The sequence below is a fragment of the Eurosta solidaginis genome, chromosome 1, assembly GCF_040869045.1.
Source record: "Eurosta solidaginis isolate ZX-2024a chromosome 1, ASM4086904v1, whole genome shotgun sequence".
Classification (NCBI taxonomy): Eukaryota; Metazoa; Arthropoda; class Insecta; order Diptera; family Tephritidae; genus Eurosta; species Eurosta solidaginis.
Genome location: NC_090319.1, coordinates 116,537,611 through 116,555,424, shown reverse-complemented (window position 1 = coordinate 116,555,424; position 17,814 = coordinate 116,537,611). Strand labels below are relative to the sequence as shown.

At 38.1% G+C, this 17,814-nt stretch overlaps 1 protein-coding gene across 3 annotated transcripts in view; it reads left to right on the top strand.

Annotated features, from left to right (window-relative positions):
• Positions 1 to 16,748, top strand: part of SMC5 (structural maintenance of chromosomes 5) — a 126,868-nt gene extending 110,120 nt beyond the window's left edge. The window contains exons 15-16 of one of the 3 annotated variants that reach the window (XR_010948622.1): positions 1,411 to 1,524; positions 1,751 to 2,021. Coding sequence is in view for 2 of the 3 variants with exons in the window: in XM_067759741.1 (XP_067615842.1) it covers positions 16,360 to 16,477; positions 16,540 to 16,638 (217 nt within the window). In the remaining variant the exon portion in view is untranslated. Of the gene's footprint in view, positions 1 to 1,410; positions 1,540 to 1,750; positions 2,022 to 16,359; positions 16,478 to 16,539 lie in introns of those variants that run through there. The other 2 variants (XM_067759741.1, XM_067759742.1) reach the window with 2 other exon arrangements.
• Positions 16,749 to 17,814: the final 1,066 nt, after the last annotated feature.

Genomic DNA, 17,814 nt, shown 5'->3' with positions numbered 1-17,814 from the left:
CGTCCACTTCCACTACTGCGTTGTAATACACATTCGAACCCTTTTTCTTTTCATACTGTTTTATTATTTTAATGCCCGTTTCAGTAAGACACGCATTTTGTCGTTTAATTCTCTGCGCCAGTTCATCACTATCATATTTAAAATTTATACCCGATAAAACTACTGTCGGTTTCACTTTCTGAGGGATCTTAACCTCATAGGTATTTCCAAGATTAGTCTCGATGGCATTTTTAATTTTATCTCGTTCTTGATCATTTTTACTTTCAACTATCACTACCTCGCTTTGCCTAGCTACTATATTCGTTATTTGAAACTCTTTAAGGTCTACTTTTGAATTAAGGTAATTTTTTGTCCTTTTCGCATCTTGTTTTTTGCTCGGTTTCACTATTAGTGGATGATTTTTTTTATCTCTGGCAACGCTTCTTTTTTTGTTTACTACTTTTTGTTATATTCGCATACGATATTTTTGCTTCAACATTATTGACATTCTGCTTCAGTTCATTGCACATTTTTTTGTGTTCGTTGCTTATTGCTTCAATCATTTTCTTATTGTCATCTTTGCTAGTTTTTAATTCGACACATACCTGTTCACTGCTTCGCTAAAGCCTTCTGCTATTTCTCGTATTGTATTAACCTCTTTAACACTTTTTTTGCACGATTCTTGCGCCTTTTGCATAGCTCTAATTCTTTCACTGAAAGCTGTCTCCACCGCTTGTAGAAGATGCTTTATTTCTTTTTCGTTCTTTCTAAGTGCATTGTCAAATTCACTTCTATATTCTTGTAGTTGTTGTCCATTTTGCTTCACTACCATTTGCATGTCTTTTAATATGTCATCTACATTATGTACATACTGTACACAGTCAGCACACATAAATCTTAGCATTTCACATTCTTGCAGTTTATTAATGCTGTATTGGTCCAACCCAGAACATATGGTCAGGTGGTAATATTTACCACACACCCCTTCAGCCACTTCTCCACGTATCGAACTTTTACACTTGTCGCACTATTTTTCCATTTAAGTAACTTGCATACATATATGTGCATGGTGCAGTGAAATAAGTCCCAAATGCAATAATTTCCAACAAAAAAAATGAAATAACTCCCAAATATTTTCCATACAAATTGGGACTTATTTCATTATGAAACAGCTCCCAATTCATTGGGACTTATTTCATAATTTTTGCTGGTAATTATTTCATAATGAAATAACTCCCAAATGAAATAATCCCCAACAAAATTTCTTTGGGAGTTATTTCAAAATTTTTTGAGATTGGGAGTTATTTCATTTTTATTGGGACTTACTTAATTTTTTGTAATTCAGGCATTGGGAGTTATTTCATTTTTGTTGTTACATATTTCATTTTCTTAAAAATACAATTTTATCAAACTTTGACGTTCTTCTAACAGTTTCTATTGGTCGGCTATACATTAAGGGACCAATTGGTTTTATTCATAAACCAAAGGGGTTTGAACTTTGAAATTTTGCACATAAGTTCTCAGGGAGTTCACCAACGAGAATCAGTAAGTAATTTTTAATTGTTATTAACAATTTACTAGTAATTAGTAGTTAAAGTTACCATGGTATAACTATCACTTTTTATCTACATACGAACACTTTCACAAAAATTTTATACATAAGTACACTTTATAATGTTTATAAAACCACAATTAACTATTTTCATTTGTTTAAATTTGCGTATTATTGTAAAATTTAATGATTTATTTGTTTACTTTCCGCGAACACAAGCATACAGCCATTTTATCTAATTCACTGCTTGCTTGGTGGTACCAGATGCTTTAAATTGTTCCAACGAACGAAAAATTTTTAAATAGTACCAACGAGGAAAATTGACCTTTTTGATGTCGTAGTACACCCTTCTTCGTAGAAGGACATCACCGTGGCGGTAGCCACGGTTATACCACACACCCGGACTTGGCATGGCGAAGCCCAGGGTTATTTTTTATAAGCGCGGCCGAAGGTCGCCTATGCAGAAAGGTGTTCTACGCAGACTTGTTCCTTTTATTTTTTACTTTTAATAAATTATGTTAATTTCATAAAAAGATGCGATTTCTTAAAATAAATTACGTTTACTTCGACGACACTATTCAAGTTTTCTTGTAATTGTAACTTTTACATATGTACATTATAGTTTGCTGTATTTTCCAAATCTCATTGTAACTGATTATATAGTATACAAATACCATTTCAAATTTTGATTTGGGATTTATTTCATTTTTTTGGGACTTATTTCATTTGGGAGTTATTTCATTTTTTTTTGGGACTTGTGGTTTCATTATGAAATAACTGGAAAATATTGGCAGTTATTTCATTTCCTTCTTTGGGAGTTATTTCATTTATTAAAGTTAGGAGGTATTTCATTTTTATTGTGACTTATTTCATTGGGAGTTATTTCATGGGAGTTATTTCATTTGGGAGTTATTTCACTGCACCTATGTGCATACATATGTACATATGCATGTAGCCACTAAGGCAGGTGCAAATGTATGCTTATGGCTTATTTATATTAAAAATTGATTAATTTAGACTTTATCTTATTTAGTGTCACAAATAACTTCTAAATTAGTTTCCTGAGTCTCTATCTCTTACATTAGATTATTTTATCTAACATTTTTATAAGGTTTTAAAATTTTTCAAAATAAAATTCAAGGAGCAAAATTAAACACGACCGTTCGTTTTCGCGCCAAAAATGTATTTTGCAAACAAACGCTCATGCCCAGAATGTTTTCATGGTTTAATGTAAACAATTTAGTTTGTTTAAATTTGTAGTTAGACTCAAGCAAGAAAGTAGTATTTGTATGGCATATTTTCGAATTATTTTTGTGTCCTAAGAGACATTCGTGCTCACGTCCTACCTCATTGCTTTTTTATCGACAACTAAACCACTACCACTACGACGATTTTAGTCTTCCTAACACAGCTGCCATTTCAATTTTGGTGACCACTGGTACCTAGCCTGTAGTAGCAATATAGGAGCAGTACATATATTCCATTTCATTTATTGATTAGTCACATTAGTACAATGAGATCTATGATCTCTTATAGTACAAAAGTATATGGAACCGGAAAAATACAGATAACTCTTAAATCTAGGTTTGGTCATAATACAAGGAGAAACTTACAGTTAAAAGCAATACATATACAATTTGAAGAGGAAAATGCAAATATAGAAAAATAAGGCATGAAGTCAATAATCACAGATAACAAATTATTTAGATAGCGAAACTTGTGAACAAATCAACATGAGAGTATTCTTTTATTTTACCAGTAGTAAGCATATGTTGGTAGAAACAAAACTGGGACAACCCAAAGAGGTTGCCAATGTGGAGGAACTGGAGGAGTCGAATGAATTCCTAACAAGGACGCTTATGACTGCGTATAACAAAGCTTGCCTTCTAAGAAGATTCAGAGCAAAAAAGCCGCCATGGTGGAGCAATGAGCTGAGCCTTCTAAGAAGACGGGTAAAAGGAATGTTTAAGCTCGCAAAGACCGCGGAAAGCGAAGCGTGTCGGGACGAGTACAGGGATCTACTGAGGATCTACAAGCGTGAAATTTCCAGGGCGAAGAGAATATCATGGAAAAGTTTCTGTACGGATATAGAGTGCTCCAGCGAAACAGCACGATTGAAAAAAGTCCTAGACAGGGGAAACATAGTCCAGGGACTAATAAAGAAGGAGAACGGGGAATGGTCACGTAATAGTGAGGAATCCGGGAGACGGTTTAGAAGAGCCAGCAGACATCACGGAGCGGGTAGTGCCGGGCTTGGTGACCGATACCAAGATCGAATGGGCAGTGTAAACGTTGTCTAAGTTTAAATCGCCGGGCCCAGACGGTATATTCCCGGCCATGCTACAAGTTTCAAGTATGGCGGTCGTGGAATGGCTTAAAATAATATTCGATAGGTGCATAAGGCTGAATCATGTACCGCACTCTTGGAGAACTGCTCGTGTAGCTTTCCTACCAAAGGCGGGAAAATCGGTCACGTGTATCCCAAAGACTATAGATCCATTAGCTTAACATCATTTCTGCTCAAAACCTTTGAGAGGCTGATAGATGTATACTTAAAGTCCAACGTGGATGAAAAGCTGCTCTCCACCAACGGCAAGTCAACAGACACCGCATTGCATAGGGTGGTAATAAGCACAGAGAAATCCCTGGAATATAAGGAGTATGCTCTAGGAGTCTTCTTGGACATTTCCGGGGCTTTTAATAATGTTTCTAAATGGGCGATTATGGATGGTCTTAATTACATTAAAGTACATCCCGCCTTAATCAGATTGATCGGCTGCATGTTAAATTGCAGGAAGATTACATCACAATGGGGAGTACGAGGCCACGAAATCATTGGACAGGGGCACGCCACAGAGAAGGGTGCTATCACCTCTACTGTGGACTCTGGTCATCAACCAACTGCTCAGGCGATTCGATGAGGGACCCGTAAAACTTACAGCTTACGCAGATGACGTTGCCATTGTCATAAGCGGAAAGTGCCTTCCAACGATTAGTTCTTTGATGGGTCGGGCGCTTCGGGATATTCATACCTGGGCATCTAATGTCGGGTTGAAAGTCAATGCGGAGAAGACGGATATGGTCTTGTTTACAAAGAGGTACAAGGTCCCAAATTGGACCAGGCCTAAGTTAAGAGGGGTGACCTTACAGGAGAAACCATGCACAAAATATCTAGGAATCATCCTAGAAAGTAACCTGTCATGGAAGCTCAACGTGGAGGAGATGGTAAAGAAGGTATCAACGGCACTCTATGCATGTAAAAGAATGCTGGGGTGTACGTGGGACTTATCGCCCTCTCTTTCTCATTGGTTTTTACAGCGATTGTAAGCCCTATTATATACTATGGAGTTCTTGCTTGGTGGAAAGCCACACAAAAAACAACATACCTCAACAAATTAGAGGGGTATGCAGACTATCGCTGCTTAGCATTACGGGAGCTCTGAAAACAACCCCGACGGCTGCACTGTATGCCATTCTGCACATTCCACCTGTAGACCTGGTAGCAAAGAACATAGCATTAACAACTGCAACCAGGCTCGGTGCCTCGGGGTAGCTTGAGCGCCGTCCATATGGCCATAGTAGTATAGCGGCATCATTCGACAAGACGAACCGACTGCCTGATTCCCTATCTGCGCTTCGAGGGAGATCTTAAGGCCACAATAGAGGTGGACGGTTGGCGCAAGGGTGCGCAAATGGCGGACGAGGCGATACATGTGTACACAGATAGTTCCAAAGTAGTGGAAGGAGTAGGGTCTGCGGTATACTGTGGTGATCCTGAAATAAGCAGATCCTACTGGCTGCCGGATTACTGTAGCGTTTTCCAAGCGGATATATTAGCCGTAACCAAAGCAGTAGAAACCCTGGAAGAGAATAGCTTAAGCTACAATCGTGTTAACTTTTATATTGACGGTCAAGCAGCAATTAAGGCAATAATCTCGCATAGCACAGCATCTAAATGCATCTTAGAGTGTAAGCAGTCTCTGGAGAGAATCGGGACAGGGAGATGCATACATCTATATTGGGTCCCAGGGCATATGGGAATAGATGGGAATGAAAAAGCAGACGAACTAGCTAAAAACGGCACATCCCTTGAAGCTTGCTCCGTAGACGTCCCAATTAGACTGGGCGAGATTAAGCGAAGGCGAGAGGTGCACATCATCGACCAAGCGGGAAAGGCGTGGGTTTAAGCGCGGGGCTGTAAAGTGTCGAAGATTATGTGTAGGTCTTACAACCTTAGACTAACAAAGTTGCTTTTATCATTAAAAAGAGGACTGTAGACTCATGACGGGTATTCTGACTGGACACTGCCTTCTGGCTTCACATGCCTTTAAATTAGGCTTGGTCAGTGATAGCAGATGTAGGAAGTGCGGGTTGGGGGAGGAAACGATAGAGCACGTTCTGTGCTCTTGCCCTGCACTTGCCAGGCTAAGAATCCAGCTATTAGGAGTGATACAGCTTTCAGATCTAAAAGCAACAAGTGCCTTAAGTCCTGGGAAGGTTCTAGTATTTGCCAAGAGGACGGAGTTATTTTATAACATAGGTCCTGGTTTTTGATAGGGCTTTTCAGTTTGGTCGTTAAACAAACTTCCAGTTCAACCTAACCTAAGCATATGTTGCTTTTAGTAGTACTACTGGAATGGACATTGGTATCGAGTTCCAAGTACCAATGGCATTGACAAAAAATAGCCGCGAGGAGGTAAAGTTATAGCTTGGCACAATCAGATCATGAGTCCGAGATGACCGAGGAAAAATTAGCTTATCATAAATATATCTAGGTTCCTTACATATAATAAGTCTGCAGAGAAAAATACAATTTTCAGTAACCGTGTTCTCCAATTCGAAATATGGTCAAATTTGTCTAACCCGAACGCATAGCGCATACGTGGTTTAAAGCTACATCGATCTTATGGGCAGAATTTGAGCTCAGCTTGCTGTATACCAGTTCGGAGTAGCATATGGCCGGCAAAATTAGCTGTATTGCGAGTTTCCTCCTAACATGGGGAGGAGTAAACTCCGCTGAAGTTCGAAGGATCCTTAATATATTGTAAACTTTGCAGGCAATAGAGTTTACGTGATCATCGCATGTCAAGCTACTGTTGATAATAAAGCCAAGATTGGTCACTTTTGCCACCAGTTTTAGAACATTTCCATCAATATATAAAGGGGGAATAGTAGGAAAAGCTATTGCTTTTTTAGGTATCGGGTGGATGAAAGTGTTATCACTATTAAGGCACAAATAATTTCTCGTGGCGCAAGCCGAAATAGATACTACGTCATTGTTGAACCTTTCAAATGATGGCTTGTATCCTCATACCTTCCAGATAGATATAATTTAATGTCATCAGCGTAAGCGTGCATATGGGCATGCTGGCAGATGGAGAGTATGTCAATTATAAAGGAAGTAAACAATAAAAGCTTTAGAAAAATCTAGGAGGCACAATAGAGTCAGTTGGTTTTTGACAAAAGGAATTCCAACGTCATCCAGGATTTTTAATACTTCAGTGGAGCAGCTATGTTTTGCTCTAAAGCCTGACTAAAGCGGGGACAGCAGTTTCAGTTTACCAATATGCTCGTGTATTTGCTCAGACAACAGCCTTTTGAACACTTTATAAATCGCAGGTAAGATGCTTATAGGCCGAAAGTCGCTAGGACTATTTTCGGACTTGGTTTTTGCAATTGGTTGCACAGTAGCGATATTCCAAGCATCAGGAAAGCACCATGCAGTTATTACCAATTGCATTCGATTTTATTTTACAGATACATTGCGCTATTTCGACTTTTGAGACGGTTCTGAACTCCAACATTTGACAAGCAGACACAGAAGGAAGAGGCAGGATATGGGGGAGGTATTAACACGTATTGGGGTGGCACGACTCACAAAAGCATCATTCAGGATTTCAGGGCTTAGGGTACAATCTGGACTATCACTTACATACACTAGGAGGGTTTTTAGGTTACGTCACAAGGCATGGTACGGGAGTGACGAGTCAAGCATCTTGCTGAAGTACTTGCACTTCTCACGCTTAATAAGGGCCGTGCACTCATTTCGCTCGAGCTTGTAGTGTCGCCAGAGAAAATATCTTATTTCACCTTATCATTGCACGAACCGATACGTTGAACCAGGGACACGAAGAGGATCTGCCATGATTCATGAGAGTCGGAACATGAGTTCTATATAATCGCAAGATAGTTTCATTCAAATAGGTAAGTTTTTCATGCTATGTCTTCCAATAGATTGTCCGCATTTAGCCATTATCACTCGCTAAAGGCGTGGTGTGTGTACTAGGTGTAACATTATGTCGGTCAAAATTTAGGTGATGGGCATAGAAAATGAGATCGTGGTCCGTTACAAAAGACATCTGGTCAAACTTCAAAACAATGGACTTGCCAGACACAATAAAATAGTCGAAAAGACTAGCACTACAATTGGGCTCATACCTAGTGGGTATAGGCCGTTTACAACGTCAAGACCAGCACCGGGCACCTCATCTATCAAAAGACGACAGTACAAATCACTACATAACAGATTTACATTAAAGTCGCCACAAACAATAATATCATTATAGTCAACAGCTACAGACGACAACAACGTAAAGTATTCACTGACATTACAACCCTTATGTGGGTTATAGACGCACGATAAAAGAACTTTGGACGATTAACTTAACACTTCAACCAACAAATGCTCGATAGCGCTACCAGATAACCCTGGTACCAAGCAAGTTTTCAAATAGTTTTTTACATAAATAGCAACACCACCACCCTTCTTTTTTCGGTCGTTTCTATAAAGTTTATAACCCTTAATGTCAAGTATGGCATCTTTGATCTAAACCAGGTCTCGGAAACACAGATGACATCAACGGAAGAAAACTCAAATATTCCTCTTATGATATCACTTAAGCTGCGCGCGCTGAAGTGGACCACATTAAACCCCTTTTGCCGTCCACAAAGAATGTTGAGCATTGCAGCATATTGTCTTTAATACGAATCGCACTTCCATCATACACACTCGCTAGAGAGATGAGCGAAAAAGGCAAAAGCAACTTTAAGGCTGTATAGACAAACACGTTTAAGGAAACATAAACAAAACAAATAGAGTTGTGCTATCTTTACATTACAATAATAAAAATTATAAAGAAACAATTCCAAAATAAAAACAAACAAACATATCAATTTGTGCTCAGCGAAACTGTGCCCCCGTGTAAGGCTCTCATATAATTGAAAATTCACCTGGATGCCAGGGGGTTGCAGGAACATATTTTTTGTTTTTTTTTATGATATGATAATAATTGGTCATCGCATATCTCTGCTATCAAACAATATATGCTATCAGCCCTACGTTCTTTCTATACTTAAAAAAACTATGGTCTAATGGAATACTGACATTGGTGTATCATCGATTAATCCACTCAAAATTGCAATACGGGGTCAGTTGGGGTGTCGCCTACAGCATTAAGATTAGATCTCTGTTAGTCCTTCAGAAGTGTCTTATTCGACGAATTTGCAACACTGGTCGTCTAACTTACTCTTTACTTAATTGGCGCTTAACCGTCTGAACGGTTATGGCCGTCCAACAAGCCGCGCCAGTCGCTCGGCCAACCGGCGCCAATTGGTCAAACCAAGGGAGTTTAAATGGTTGTCCACCTGGTCCTTCCAGCGGAGTGGGGGCCGCCCTCTACCTCTGCTTCCATAGGCGGATAGAAACACTTTCTTGGCCGGAGCATCATCTCATTTCATTCGCATACCATGACCTAGCCAGCGCAGCCGCTGAGTTTTAATTCGCTGAACTATGTGGATGTCTGCGTATAGCTCGTACAGCTCATCATTAAATCTTCTTCGGTACTCGCCATCGCCAACGCTTAGAGGTTCATAAATCTTTCGAAGAAGTTTTCTCTCGAACACTCCCAAAGCCGCTTCATCTGATGTTGTCATGGTCCACGCTTCTGCCCCATATAGCAGGACGGGTACTATAAGTGACTTGTAGAGTATGATTTTCGTTCGCTGAGAGAGGACTTTACTTTTCAATTGCCTACCTAACCCAAAGTAGCATTTATTGGCAAGATCAATTCTTCGCTGGATTTCAGTGCTGATATTGGTGGTAGTGTTGATGCTGGTTCCCAAATAAACGAAGTCTTTTACTATTTCGAAATTATGGCTGCCAACAGTAGCGTGGTTGACAAGGCGCGTATGCGCTGACTCTTTGCTCAATGACAGCAGGTACTTCGTTTTGTCCTCATTCACCATCAAACCCATCTTTACCGCTTCTTTTTCCAGTTTGGAGTAGCATCATTAACATGCTCTAATAAACGAATTCAAGTTACTTGTGCATGGTGAAATAGACAGAGGTCCATAATTACAAAATATTAAATCACTGATTAGCATAGTTAACCATATCAAGAAATGCTGAAATAAATGTATTGCAAAGGCAAGCTTAAATCTGCAAGTGAAATAGTCTCGCAGTCTTAAAATATATATTTGGGGAAGATCAAGAAATGCCGGGCCTTTGAATAACGCAATCACATTTTATGTGTTTTTGATATAAAGAGGAACACTGTGCACAACTATTTGACGTCTACCGTTTCAGGTTTTTAAACGCATTTTTCTCCACCTTCACTGCACTATAATCTACAAGAAGAACTTCATTATATTCCTTATTTATGCGGCAATTGATTTCTACTTAAATTTTAAAAAAATTATGCTTATTTTTGTAGAAAATACCAAAATACAGTTTTACAATATAAAATGTTAAAACATTGAGTCAGAGTTACCGTCGCTATTGAATGCGAGAACAACATTTTGGATTTATGATTGTACATTATTTTTTTGGCAATAATATTTTATTCCAATTATGTTTTATGAATGTATTAACTCATTTATACGTGTTTTTCAGAACTGAAGCATTTAAAATTTAATTTCATTGATTTGGGGCAAAATTCTCCGAATAAAACTTTTAAGAATCAAACAAAACGTTTTAAATGAAATATGGCAGCCCGGTTATATATAACTATTTTGACACCTTCTAACCAATCAAAGGTATGTTAGCCATAAAGTACGAAAGTATCAACCCTGAAAGCGGATATTTGAATGGAAGTGAATGAAAAAGTGATTGCAGTCAACAAATTTTGCAATCACTAGTGAGTGGGAGTGCTCTCGATGCATTCATAATCACGCTGAATGCTTCTTTTACAGTCATGCAATAACTAACGGAATTTTTGAATGGAAAAAATGAAATCGCATTCAAGCTTGGCTTATATATTTGAAATCAAACAATCATGTTTGTAAAATGAATCAGTCTTGATCTGTAACTATATTGGTTGCATCATTTTACAGCTCTGGTACCCATATAGGGCTGATGCTGAAGTGCTGAGCCATCTCGTTAAGAGATCTGCGGCATTCAGTGACCGACATTGCGTTGTCGACGAGTGAGTCCAGGGCCTTTAATGCGGTCTGTCTGTCTGAGAAAATAAACACCCGTTTACCATCCTTAGGCATATACCCGAGATGATTCACAACCCTGTGTATTGCCAGCATTTCCGCTTGGTAAACACTACAGTGATCTGGTAGGCGAAAAGAGACCTCTAGACCCAGATCCGGTGAAAAGAGGCCTGCTCCCACCTTCCCGTCAAGCTTACAACCATCCGCGTGAATATGTTGATGGCACCTGGTAGCGTATGTTGTCTGGTATTCCAGTCTTGTCGCGATGGTATATATTACTTACTTACTTAATTGGCGCTTAACCGTCTAAACGGTTATGGCCGTCCAACAAGGCGCGCCAGTCGCTCCTTCGCTCCGCCAACCGGAGGGTGGAGCCGTGTGTAGAAGTCCACGAAAGTGGGGAAAGCTTCTGACCGCCATTCACCTGGGCATGGCCAGAGCGATTCTTTGGCATGCGGTTCAAGCAGCTCACTACTGCCGGTCGCTTGCGGCCAAGTATCCTCTGGGTAGCCGCTAAACATCAGTGTAGCGGTGAGCTAATGTGAGAAGGCGACAACCTGGCTAGGCCATTCTGACATAATCGGTTTAAGGGCTAGCCGGGGGAGATCTCATCGGCAGCGTCTGTACACCTCTAGGTGCGGCTGCAAGCGGGCGTCTGTCTTGGAGCAAGCGGCTCGCTATATAAACGTGCCAAGTAATATTTTCACCCCCGCTGAGCGGGTTGTGCGCTGGGCTTGGAACCCCCCACGTAAAACCATACTCCAATGAAATATAACAACAAGCCTCGGATGGTATATATGTACTATAGTTTTTAACGGAAACGAATAGTTATATTAAGCAACACCAAAATTTTATAAACAAGTTTTTTCAATTAAAAGAAAATGTTTCTAAGTGGGGCGCCCCTCTGCAGCGTTTGGGAAGCACTCCGAGTGTATTTCTGCCATGAAAAGCTCTCAGTGAAAACTCATATGCCTTACAGATGCCGTTCGGGGTCGGTCCCGTCCCGCCAATTTGTAGGAAAAATTAAAAGGAGCACGACGCAACTTGGAACTCCGGCCTAAAATCTCTTCGGAGGTTATCACGCCTTACATTTATTTTTTATTTAGTTATATTGAGTACACTTAAATATATTTCCCTTTTTTATGGATTTGTTCATTTTTATATACACGTGTATATGTTCTTGTATTATTATTATGCTCCCCACAAGCATCTATAATACACCATGAAGGATTTGACATATTCACTGTTCTTAAAATTAACATTTAATGCCATTAACTATTTTCTTATTGTTATTATTGTAGTAATATTTTATGAAAATTGTTAACTATCATAAAAAAATAAAGAAAAAAGAAACAACAACGGTCGAATGCGAATACGCGTCCAAATATATTGGAAACATTAAAAGCCGCGTATTGACCGCGGTAACAATAATTCGAGGGGGGAAAACTTAAAATTTTAACTCTGTCGAGAGATATTTTCAGGCAAAGTAGACAATGTATATGTGGATGTTGTAATTTTGATAATTTTATTGTACACAGAAAAAAATTGTGTTGAAAGGTGTTTTGCACGAATATAATTTTGATCTCCACACTGGTGTTGGACCCACCCATTTTAAATTTTTATAAGTGCGGCCAAAAGCCAACAATGCAGATAGGTGTTCTGCGCAAAAATACTGTCGTACCCCCTGGATACGCTAGTTTTTCGGTTTTTCGTGAATGTCGTTTGATAAAATTCTTTGGTTTACTGATTTGAGGTCAAAACGCGTCTCTCGATATTTTGGACGTATATTAGCAGATGACAGCTGTTATGGACTATTGCAAAAAAAAAAAAAGAACAGGTTATAACGAAACATCAGCTGGGAAAACTTCTTGACCTTATTGAGCGCTATCCAAAAGTTGGGTTTTAATCCACATCGTTCATACATATATGCTTAATAATATATTGAAATAATGTTCGCAGCCCTTTTGGACTCGGAGTTTGGCATAGTTTAAACACAGGAAGTACAGCCGTTTCTCGAACACGTTTGTCATCATCAATTCAACTTCAACTGAAATTAAAGCCCGAACACATAAGAATTTTGATGCAGCATCGTGCGCTAACAGATAAGTAGATTGAATTTATTTGTATGGGGAGCAAAAAATAGCCTATTTGTCGCAAACGTAGGTAAACAACTTATCTGTCAACGCACGATGCTGCACCGAAAATCTTATGTGTTCCGGCCTTTAAGTTGTAAATCGTAAATGGCAAAGGGAATCGAGTTGTTTTGAGGTTTTCAATTACAGTCCAATTCAGTCGAGTTGTAAACCTTAATAAGGCCCAGTTTTTCAGTGCAAGTTTAAACTCCAGTTAAAGTTGACTAAAGTTTAACTCTGCCATTTCGACCGCTTAAGCTGAGATGATTGAAGTTCAAACTAGCGCTGAAAACCCCGGCCTAAGAGCATCGTTTTGGAACTTCTTTCTTTTTGTACGCTTTAATACTACATCTCTACATATGTCGTTTTGGCTACTTTGGCAACATCTCTTGTTGAAATGGTTCGGTTTTTCCTAATAAGGGATAGAACAATATTCTCCAACTAGCGTTCGCTGATCGCTTTGAGCGGCCACTTCTTGGCTTGTCACAAGCACTGTTGCCGTTTGCCTCAAATTTTGCGTACCAAAATTAGTACCAAACCGAAAAAAACGTACCAAATAATTTGCTAGGCAAACAATATGACATTTATTAAAACAATTTTAAGCAGTTCATCTGCTGCCATAAATTTACACAGAAACGGGTTTCATTATACATATATGTATGTATAAACATAAAAAAACTTAAAACATATAACATTTTGTTCTTCTAAATATACCATATAATGAGTAAAAGTAAATAAATAAATTAAAATGTCCACAATTCCTTTCATAAAGGATCAATAGTAGTTAAGAATTATTAAAAAATATTTTCGTTTTAATATTTTGACCAACTGAAATTTAAAAAATTTTACTTTCCGTCCAAACGTCACTATATCCTATGGAAAACTCTTTGACGAGCAAACCATTATTAAGTGTTTTAAAAAAAATTTTATTTCGCAATTTTGTCTTTATCAAACTCAATTCAAAAAATTTTCGTTCGGCAGCTGCAGAGCTGTGGGGAAGGCTTAGCACATCAAACACAAATTGTGTTAACTCGCTAAAGGAAGTAAAAATGACAAAAACGTACAAAATTTGGAAGTTGCGTACCAACGTACCCGGAGAAAAAATGTGTACCAAAAATGGTACATTTCGGCCAAAACGGCAACTGTGGTCACAAGCCACCTTTTTTTGGAGCGCCAAACCGTGCTTCGGCCGTGTCATAGGATTATCCTGTGACTTTCGCCAACTTTAAATAACATTTTTACGTAGCTCTTCGTCAGCATTCATTATTCTTGTTGTTGAAAGCTGGACTTACGAAGCTGATATATAGTTAAAAACGTCTTGAAACACCAATTCAAAAATAATTTATTCAAATCACATGTACTATTTTTAGTAATAACAAGTAAGGAAGTCTTAGTTCGGGTGAAACCGAACATTATATACCCAGCTGTACACTTGAAATGCAGTTGTTTGTTTTGTGTGCTTAATAGTGTTACAAGACTGCGCAATAATACATATGGTTCTATTCTGACCTAATTTTTGTATAAAAGAAGCAAAAAGGATACAGAGGCTAACACCAATGACCTTGAGCGGGTAATAATGCAGTTTTCCTTCAGATATGGAGATTTCCCTACTGTTTATTTTAAAATAAAGATATAACAGAACACTAAACATAAACACACAAGTGCCATTGTACAAAAAGCGTTATTACAAAAAAAGGGCAGGGTTATTAACGAAATTTTCCAACTTTTACTAGAAATAGCTTATTACCTGCATCAACGCACTTTTACAAAATCTTTTATATAAAAGAAGACGATTAACCGATTTAGTCCATTTTTACTGAAAATATTTCCTGTTAAAAGGCATACATGTGCACCAAATTTTTCGTCGAGTTATGGCTCCAGAAACGTTGGGAAATGCTTTGTAAGAAAGGGGCAGTGCCTCCAAAGCATTCCTTATAGTAAAGGCAACCGAATTTTGCTACGATAGGTTTAACGATTTTTGATTTATGATTAATAATATTTGTAAAATTGATTTTATCACAAGTGGGCGGTGCCACTTCCATTTCAATTTTTTTTTTCAAATTTTTATCAAGAGTCTCAATATCAGTCCACACGTCAAATTTCAACATTCTAGGTGTATTATTTACTAAATAATCAGGTTTTTTGTGTTTTCCAAAATGTTATATATGAAAAGTGGTCGTGGTTATCATCCGATTTCGTTCATTTTCAATACCAATCTATTCTGGGTCCAGATAAGCTCGTGTACCAAGTTTGGTGAAGATATCTCAATATTTACTCAGGTTATCGTGTTAACGGACGGACGGACACAGCTCAATCAAATTTTTTTCGATACTAATGGTTTTGATATATGGAAGTATATATCTATCTCGATTCCTTTATACCTGTACAACCAACTGTTATTCAATCAAAGTTATAATACCCTGGGTACAAGTACAGCTGGGTATAAAAACTTGTAGGGAGTTCTAAATTTCATATTATTTACTTGATGCAGGAGAGCTGAATCATTCCGATTCTATGTGGTATTCTGTGCACAAGGCTTTTTGTGTTGTTGGTTAAGCAGCAACTGTCACCTGAACTCTGGGTTGGTTATGATCCTTGATTTGATCGCCTATTCATTTATTACATTCGTAAATTTAATGAGTAATTTCTAAATAAATATCATCGTATGCAAATATAAATAACCCCCAGCGGGTTAGGGGGCTTAGATATACCCGCGGCAGGTATGCCTGTCGTAAGTGGCGGCTAAAATACCAAACAGATTCATGGGGTTGTCTAGCGCAACCCTTTCAAGGGGTTGCCAGCGCAATATATAGCTTTTCCAATCCAATTTTCAACCTCAGATATCCGTGGCGAATCCTGTTTCTTTAACAGCCGATGCTTTAGCGATCCCAAGTTCCTCATGGATTTAGGGGTGGGAGGGCGGTATGGCCTTGAGGTTTCATGTCGTCATACTAAATCGTTCCCCAGATGGTCGGCCTAGTACCTTAATGGTGATTGTTGCCGGAACGCACCGAATCTGCATCAGGAAAAGGACCAACAACATCGATAACACTCCCCAAGGATTTGTTTAAAAAACGCCCTATTTCAGAATCCGGTTAAAAAATATCTTATCTTAGATTTTTTTCTTAAACGTCTTACCTTACATAAAATGTATCAACTTTTTGATGGGATAGGGCGGTTTGGAACCATTTCTGGGATAGGGCGTTCTGCAACAGAACTCTAAAATATAAATATTTTATAATGCTTCTTAAACTATTATAGCTGTGTGGATGAAATCAATCAAGGCATGGACGCAAATAATGAGCGTAAAATATTTGAAATGCTTGTTGAGGAAACTACTCAAACTGGGCGTGCTCAATATTTTTTTGTTACACCAAAAGTAAGTATTTCTGATATTTAATTGATACATATCTTGAATAATATAAAATGTTTTTGTTTTAGCTCTTGCCAAACCTGAAATATAACGAGCGTATGTCAGTTCATATTGTATTTAATGGCAAGATGGTGAGGTCACCAACTGCATTTGCATTCCAAATATAAACTTATTTACAATGAATAATTTGTTTTGAATAATATAAAAAACACGTTTGAATTTGTTTATGTGTAAATGAAATGTCCTAATTTTAATAAACAATGAATGGAATCAATAACTCACTGAAAATCTGGGGCCGTATCTTGTTATACGATCCGTGATCAAATACAATTTTTTAAATCGCAAAAGCACTGAAATGGGGATTATGATTGAGATAATACGTGAAATAGTGGCTAGAAATACTTATTACATTCATAATGTATTATTTTTTTTTTTCGAAAAGCTTGATAGATTCATGTTTATCGTTTGAGTGTAATTGGCTTCCCATACGTGATCGTATACTACGATACGGACCCTGATCGTTTTTATTGGAGCTTGAATCCTTATGCTGCAAGCTATACTGAGTTGGAAACTACAATGAAAAGCTTAACTCCTTAGTGCTCCGGCGCTATGTGGTAAATTATATTTTCTTGAAATTTAAGTTCCATTACACAACAAAAGTAAAGCAAGAAATCAAGCTATATTGTCGAAACGGCAAGAAAGCTTTTGATCCATTCGATTTGTGTACTCTTCACTTTTGATCATAGATGAATAGTTTATCTGCTTCTTTGCAAAATATAGTCTGACGAGTGCTTGCCTGACGTGTGCGGAAGATTAAAGCTCACCGTGATTTGGCTGATTGTAACGGGATTCACTAACTTTTGCCGATTCTTAAAATCGAGATTTCGTACGATCGTAGTCAATTATTGGTTGACCTGTCGATTGGGTGACTCACTTCGATTGAACAATATTTGTTAAGTATCAATATATTTTGAGAAAAAGTGGTATCTCTGGTAATGAAATTATCGCTCTTAAAAAATGATGTGCAAAATTAAATATTTTTATACTCAGTTGAGCAGAGCTCACAGAGTATATTAAATTTTATTGGATAACGGTTGGTTGTACAGGTATAAAGGAATCGAGATAGATATAGACTTACATATATCAAAATCATCAGGATCAAAAAAAAATGATTGAGCCATGTCCGTCCGTCCGTTAACACGATAACTTGAGTAAATTTTGAGGTATCTTGACGAAATTTGGTACGTGGGTTCCTGAGCACACATCTCAGATCGCTATTTAAAATGGACCATATCGGACTATAACCACGCCCACTTTTTCGATATCGAAAATTTCGAAAAACC